General features: G+C 43.9%; 1 protein-coding gene across 1 annotated transcript in view; it reads right to left on the bottom strand.

Moving 5' to 3' along the window:
* LOC106810413 (cytoskeleton-associated protein 5-like) overlaps positions 1 to 7,588 on the bottom strand; it is a 56,858-nt gene that overhangs the window by 43,235 nt on the left and 6,035 nt on the right. Inside the window, exons 2-6 of the mRNA XM_014813765.1 lie at positions 6,367 to 6,481; positions 4,822 to 5,021; positions 2,172 to 2,295; positions 1,617 to 1,696; positions 168 to 339 (exon numbers count right to left, since the gene is read on the bottom strand). Coding sequence (XP_014669251.1) covers positions 168 to 339; positions 1,617 to 1,696; positions 2,172 to 2,295; positions 4,822 to 5,021; positions 6,367 to 6,420 — 630 coding nt within the window. The 5' untranslated portion in view covers positions 6,421 to 6,481. The remainder of the gene's footprint in view (positions 1 to 167; positions 340 to 1,616; positions 1,697 to 2,171; positions 2,296 to 4,821; positions 5,022 to 6,366; positions 6,482 to 7,588) is intronic.

Below are 7,588 nucleotides of genomic sequence, written 5' to 3' on the forward strand. Positions count from 1 at the left end.
GAGAGAGAGAGAGAGAGAGAGAGAGAGAGAGAGAGAGAGAGAGAGAGAGACGAGAGAGAGAGAGAGAGAGAAAGCGAGAGAGAGACGGACAGAGACAGAGAGAGAGTCTCGGAGGAAGGCGCGACCCCAGCAGACCCTCCCGCCCTCGGCCGTCCTCACACACGCACCTGCACGGGCTTGATGTTGGCGAGCTGTGGCTTGACGGCGCCACCTATCCAGCGATAGACCTCGACGGTGAGCTGCTTCGTCTGCTCCCGCACGTCCTTGTCTCGGTCCTCCAGCAGCGACGGAATCAGCTTCACGACTGGCTTCAACTGGAATGTCTTGCTGCCAAAGCCCCTGCAAGAACGTGAGAGAGAGAGAGTGGTCGGTCAGCAGAAGTGGGGAAATACGAGAGGAGCTTGTGAAAGGTGGCGATAAGAGAGAACGAAAAGAGAGCGGTCAGCAGAAGCAGAGAAATAGTTAGCAGAAGCAAGATGCAGGAGAGATTCGGGACGAGGTAGCGCGATGGAAAAAGTAAAGCAAAGAGAAAGGGGTTTGGAGACAGAGCAACGTGCAAAGAGAAGCATGAGTCGAGATGACTGAGCGTGAAGGAAAAAGTAAAGCAACGCGAAAGGGTCTTGTAGACATAGCGACATGTGAGTGTGGTTAGCAGAGGCAGGGATGCATGAGAGAGTGGTGACGAGTGAGCGTGAAGGAAAAAATGAAAAGCAACGGTAGACAGTTTGAAAACGTAGCGACGTGCGAAGAGAAGCATAAGGCCAAAACAAAATATAGGTGTGGTTACGGTTTCCCGACCGACCCTATTTATTCCCAGCGACCCTAAACATTTTATTTGAAATTTTTTTTAAAGTAAAAAAAATAAAAAAAGGGAAAAAAATGAATTGGACAGTTCCTGCTTCAAAAGGCACAACGCACATCCTTCGGACATGGTTCGTAAATAAAATATTTCAAGAAAATAAAATGTTTTCCCTACCTACCTACCCTATTTTTTTCGGCATGTAACGGTAACCACACATATATTTTGTTTTTGCCTAAGACATAAGAGAGTGCAGACGAGTGAGCAGTGGGAGAGGGTTTTAGAGACGTAGGGACGTGTGAGTGCGGTTAACAGAAGCACAAGAGAGGTCAGTGGACGGTGGAGACGAGAGACACGCAAGTAAAGCAGCAGAAGAGGGTTTTGTAGATGTAGCATGGTTTGCAGAGGTAGGGACGCATGACAGCTTAGCAGAGCTTGAGATGATCGAGTACGATATCTCAATATTTGTTTACCTCCTAAATTAAACATGGAATCCCCCTCACTGCAAACTGTTTGTTCGCTCCATCCTACTACTAATATCCACACTAATAAGGGCAAGAGTTGTTGCAAATTCTCAAAGGCACTGCCGACGATCCAATATCGGAAATGTACGTTTTTTATGCAACGCCTTCGCTTGTTCGACGTTTCTTGCTGCACAAAGGCACTACCGCGCCTGCCACAACACATGTTGGCAGCAATCAGGAAGGCAGACTAGAACGTGTTCGTGCCACCAGCTTCGGCAGATTGAGGTTTGAGCAGCAAAAATGAAGCCGACAGTTGATGGTGATGTCTACCCAAATCGCCCACACCTTCGTACCTTACAGCCATCTTGATTGTCTCTAAACAAGCGGTGACGATCTTTGGTTGCTTGTTGGCGAGGCCTTTTATTAGCTCTTCCTGCGCAAGATAAATACAGACGTGTGACACAGCGTAGGTGAGAGCCAATTACGTACACAAGCATACACACACAGAGCCTAGCATCACATCATAGCATTACGTGCCAAATAAGATGTGGGTGCTTGTGATTGTTAATTCACATCCTACATGATTAATATAATGCTTACGTGGCATCATGAATATAGTGATAATGTAATATAGTCGAATTTAGTTCTTTCAATTTGTGAAGAGGAAGCCATGCAGGGAGCTGTTATTTTATATCATAAACATATTTCATGGTGGAAGTATATATCAACAACTAAGAACTCATTGTATTCACAGCAGTACAGTGAACCATGGACAAGTTGCTTCACCCTCCATCAAACGCCAGCTCTCACATTCACGACATTAACTACTTTTTCCCCCGAAAAATCTTAATGTCTCTCTTTTCACACTTTATATATAACGTATATATATATATGCAGGTGAGGCGTACCATGACCAGCTCGTGTTTTTCGAGCTCTATGTAGATCATGATGACCTCCTGTCCCTTCTCCTTCGTCCGCGCTCGTGCGTTCAGACATTTGGCGACGATTCCGGAGATAACTTCCCCAACCGTTCTGAAAGTTCAAAAGTAATATGAGCGCTTCGCTCATGAAATCGGGGATTCTGACTGTAACCGCTCTGGGAATTACCAGTAAATCGGCTTGCTAAAACCGGTAAACCAGTACGCTGTACCAGATCCCTCACGTGGCTGTATCAGATTTCCCAAATGCAGTTTTTTCCCAGAAAAAAAAGAAAGATTTTTCGTTAACCTTTCGAGCATAACCTTTAAAATAACACAGGTTTACACACTCATTAGAGAATTATTCTCATTCGTGGGCTGTAGCTGTGTGCAACAGATCCATGGTACACACACAATTCAGACAAGCGCTAATTGTCGTGGGCTTAACCCACTGTGGACAAAGACGCCAGGAAATGCTAATGTACCCGATTTCCCTAAAGATATACTAGTACGCCCAGCCTATCATGACGATTACGGATTCAGAGGTGTGGCACGCAAGAGAAGCACTAGCAGCAGAGATGCCAACACATATTTGAAGCAATCTGTAGTTTCTGGCCATCAAATTAGTAGTTCGAGGGTCACGTAGTGACCCGAGTTTGCTAGGAGGGTCCGGCATGCCACCCCCCCTCCAAAAAAAAATTTTGATTCTGAGATGCAATTTCCTGCATTCTGAGAGTCAATAATGACAATAAATTGAAAAAAAAAAAATTTTTCTATCACAGTGAAATTCGTAGTTTGATACAAACTGGTCGTAGTGTAGATACAATAATGTAACCCGAACCCAAGCGGTAAGCCCCTATCCGCTTGGGTTTGGGTTACATTATTGTATCTAGTCGTAGTGGTGCAAAAGGAATAGAAATTCGTATAAAATACGGATAAATCGTAGTGGTTGGCATCTCTGTAGCAGTGTTTGTTATTAGCAAACACTGGCAGCTACATTAGTTAGGTAGCAGTGCACAGGCATACTGTAGCACAATCTCAACACAACAAATGGTAAACACGATCCATAATCATATCTCACTCACATCCGCAGCCATCGTACCCTGCACCCTGCACGTGTACGCTCCCTACGGCAATGCCACAGGTGCACTTCATTTATTATATCAAGAGCGTATACAAAAGGAGAGCGTACAACGGTGAAATGCCAAAACTATGTTGCAGTATTAGTCGAATTAATAAACTTTCCCCGTTTTATTTTGACGATTCTTTGTAGTATTATTGATCAGCTGTCCTACCTTGTTAATATAAAACAAACCACACATGTGCCTACGATGCCCCTACGCTGAGATAATGAGCGGTGAAAATATGGTATTTTCGCCGAAAACCGACTTGAGATACCTGCTGACTGCGACTGTCTCTCGCTTTGAGATAACTTCGGGAAACCTTGCGTGTTTCTATCAATGATTGACAAATGGAATGAATGACGTCTGTTATTGATTGCCATAGTGATGACCCCCACCTGTGCCCACCTCACGCTGGATGTAGTAAACTCTGTAGTACTGACGTAATGAGTCAGCGCTACCATGGCGCTACCATGGCGCTACACAGCGGCGACCGGAACCGATACACTGGCCACAAAGCGAGAGAGGGTCGCAGCAAACAGGGATCTCGAGTCGGTTTTCGGCAAAAATACCAGATTTTCACCGCTCATTATCTCAGCGTAGGGGCATCGTAGGGACAAGCGGTTTGTTTTATAATAGCAAAGTAGGACAGCTGATCAATAATACCGCAAAGAATCGTCAAAATAAAACGGGCAAAGTTTCTTAATTCGACTAATACTGCAACATGGTTTCAGCATTTCACCGTTGTATGCTCTCCTTCTTAATACGCTCTTGATTATATATATACAGGTCCATCCTTAAAAAATTCCATGTTTGCTGTCCCCCACCCATTATTTTTTTAGTGGGTAGGTAGGTAGGTCATTTTTTTGTGAGGCATAATAGTTATTTTAAGTCTGTCCTCATGTTTGCCACACATGCTTTGTGTTTCAGTCTTAACTATGAAAAATTTAAAAAATTAAAAAATAAAATAAAAATATGGAACACAAAATGTCAAAAAAACTTTTGGGTCGCGGCCATTTTCGTGGGTCGGTCAGAGGACAGCAAACATTATTTTTTAAGAATGGCCCAGGGTGCGAAATTAACGGGAGTCCAGAGTCAAATACTCCCTGATTACTGTCGGACTCCCTGATTTGACATATGCAGGAGTCCGTGTGACTACCTGAAAATTCTGTGATACTGACTAGTTCGTTCCGGAGCAATGCCTCGCGGAATTACCCTATTTTTTCAGCTACTGTCCCAAGAAAATTTGGCAGATGTGCAACTGCATGAATCTTAAAAATAAGCACATGCGTTATTGTTAATATCTTTAACAACGTTAATACCTCCCTCTTTTTGAGGGTAGGGAGTCCGTTGGCTGCCCGTGTTCAAAAGTTAATTTCTACCCCTGTATATATACACACACACACACATATATATTTTTTATTACCATTATATTTATTATCTAATATATATATATTAAATTAGCGTAATCACGTCGCGCTAGTGCAAACGGTAACAGTGGCGGCGTGCGCGGCACTTACTTTGCGGACAGCGTGTGGTGAGCGTTCTCCAGGAACGACAGTACGGCGTCGAGGCCCTTCTCCTGTGCAACTATGTTGTTGTCGACGACAAACTTCTTGAGCAGGCCGAGGTAGCGGCCGAACTCGGGCGCCTTGTCGTCCCGCGCCCGCGCGAACATCTGCATCGCCTCCTCATAGCCGGCGACCCTAGCCTTCCACACCTAAAGGTAGAGAAACAGACAGACGCCTTGAGTGCAGTACATGGCGCAAACACTGGCGGGGAAGAGCGGCGATTCATGCTGCGAGTGTGAAGAGCTCTGCGATTTTATCACTTTTGGTCAGGCTTGTTAACACGTTTCAATTTCTATTTCAGATTATATTTATAACAATTTGTAGCAATACCAAATAAAAAGAACATACATATGATATATACGAAAATCTAAAGGACATATCTAGAGAACGTATATGAAAATCGGAAAGACATATATACAAAAATCGAATTGACCTATACAAAAACCTAAGAACGTAAACATCACCGAGGTGATTTTAGCAAGAGCCCTATTAGTATTAACATGGCTCTACGCCACCTTGCAAATCCGAGATATACTCCAGCTATAATAACACTAAAATTCACATTTTAGATGCTGCAGATTTAAGTAAGAATTGTGTAAATAATTGTAATTCCATCATAGTTGACCGGACCCCCCAAATCTGGACCGATGACAGAGCTTAAATTCAACATGGCCTATTAGGCTATTACAGCCTACCTGCATGTAAAGTAATGCACACGTACACATATTCTGCATAAAATAATTGATCACCACCCTATTGATCTACCCTTGTTAAATTTTTAGCATACATGTATTATATCTGAATGCTTTCAGTTTGCACAGTGCACACAATGAAAGATGTACCACTGAGATATAGCCAATTTCATAATTGACCTGACACATCTTTCGTTTTCTATGAAACCCTCGATTTCCATGGTAACGACCAGTCCAGCATGTAAACATGTATAGATGCTGAGATTTCTGACCGAAAACATTAATACGAAGCCATGGCAATGAATTACACTGTCTGTTTTAACACACGCTAGCAACGGAGGCTGTTTGAATACCAAAACTCAGTCAGATACATGTGAGAAAAAATTCAAGTACAGCCAAAAATCTGGCTGCGTCGAATGAACGAACGAATACAGCGGGTTGTGCTGCTGCTGCGCGCTCCGCTCAGTCATCGTCGCTGAGCGTACATCATTAGCATCATACACCGCGTATGGGCACATGCATCGAATGCAGCGCAGCCAAATTTATACGCGGCTTCGTGCGACGATAACATGTGCGGCACTCAGCAGCAGCCTCCATAGCTTTAATAGCCTACGGCTGACATTTTGCAATCATAATGGACTAACGAACGAGCATTTTTATCACCCACGCATTAGCCAGGACATATTGGGACAGGCTACGGCCAGATTTTACAACAAAAGGCGCGAGTCAAACGTGATATTTTTTATAGGATGCAATTCTGTTGCGCAGAGAATAGATTAGCGCTGACGTTTTTTCATCCTACCTTGTGCAAGACCTTTTCCTCTGTTGGCAATTTTATCCATTCGTCATCCCCCATCCTGGACAAGGAAGGATTGTCACTTTCCCTTGTTCACAAACTCGCTTTCTTATTTAGGCTCCTGCAAATTACGAAAGACGACGTGATCACAAAAACAGTAGGAAATTGTAAAAAACACAGAACACTGGCCAATTATGTCGCCACAGACAATCACAGAGTTCAATAATTCACGATCTTGCTCCTGGCATTTCCGATGGAATACAGTAAAACACACATATATAGCAGTAATCCAAATTGGAACCGAACACATGTCGCACTGTTATCCGAGATGAACGCAAGATCACATCAAACAACAGAATACGGCAGCTGGAATCCAGCAACATCCAAACTCATGACACCACTATCCGTGATGAAATGCAAGAAAATAACACCGTCATCTGCTAACTAGATACCGGCCTACGCAATACGGCACACGCGACGTCAGAAATAAAACCAGAAACATATATATGGCAGAGAGATGAAAAAAACCACCCAAAATCCACCCGGACATAATATGACGCAGGGCTCGACAGCCAGATTTCCGCACGCGACAGATGCGCTGTAACCCATTTATTACATTACATGTACCCATGTACCCATTACATGCGTGCGGTGGTGCGTCAGCGTATACATGTGTGTCCCCCGCGACAACACAGCGAGAGCCCATAGCGCACGCACGCGCTCCCCGTATGGCAGCAGCCACAGGCACTTCACTTCAAAAACTGAAAATAATATGAACGCACATTCACAATTTCAAATACTTCCGTAGGCTCTACCTCTCAATTACAGTTCCACTGTTGTGTAACTGTATATCAACTTTCCTTATATTTATTATATTATTTATATATACATGTATATATAATTTATATATTATTATCATTATCATGGCGACACAGCACACTCGCGAGTGCGGGAGCGTTCGCTTCGGCGTTAGTTTTTATGAAGGAAAGTTGATATACAGTGACACAACAGTGGAACTGTAATTGAGAGGTAGGGCCTACTGTAGTATTTGTGAATGTGCGTTCATATTAATTTCAGTTTAACTTTTTACTGACTCTGTCCCAAGTGCCTGTGGCAGCAGCGGTGTGCGCCACACACGCGGTGTTGCCTCCCTCACCACACACACACACGCATACGCACGCACGCACGCACGCACGCACACACACACACACACACGCACGCACGCACG

Source organism: Priapulus caudatus, unplaced genomic scaffold (genome assembly GCF_000485595.1).
Source record: "Priapulus caudatus unplaced genomic scaffold, Priapulus_caudatus-5.0.1 Scaffold439, whole genome shotgun sequence".
NCBI lineage: Eukaryota > Metazoa > Priapulida > Priapulimorpha > Priapulimorphida > Priapulidae > Priapulus > Priapulus caudatus.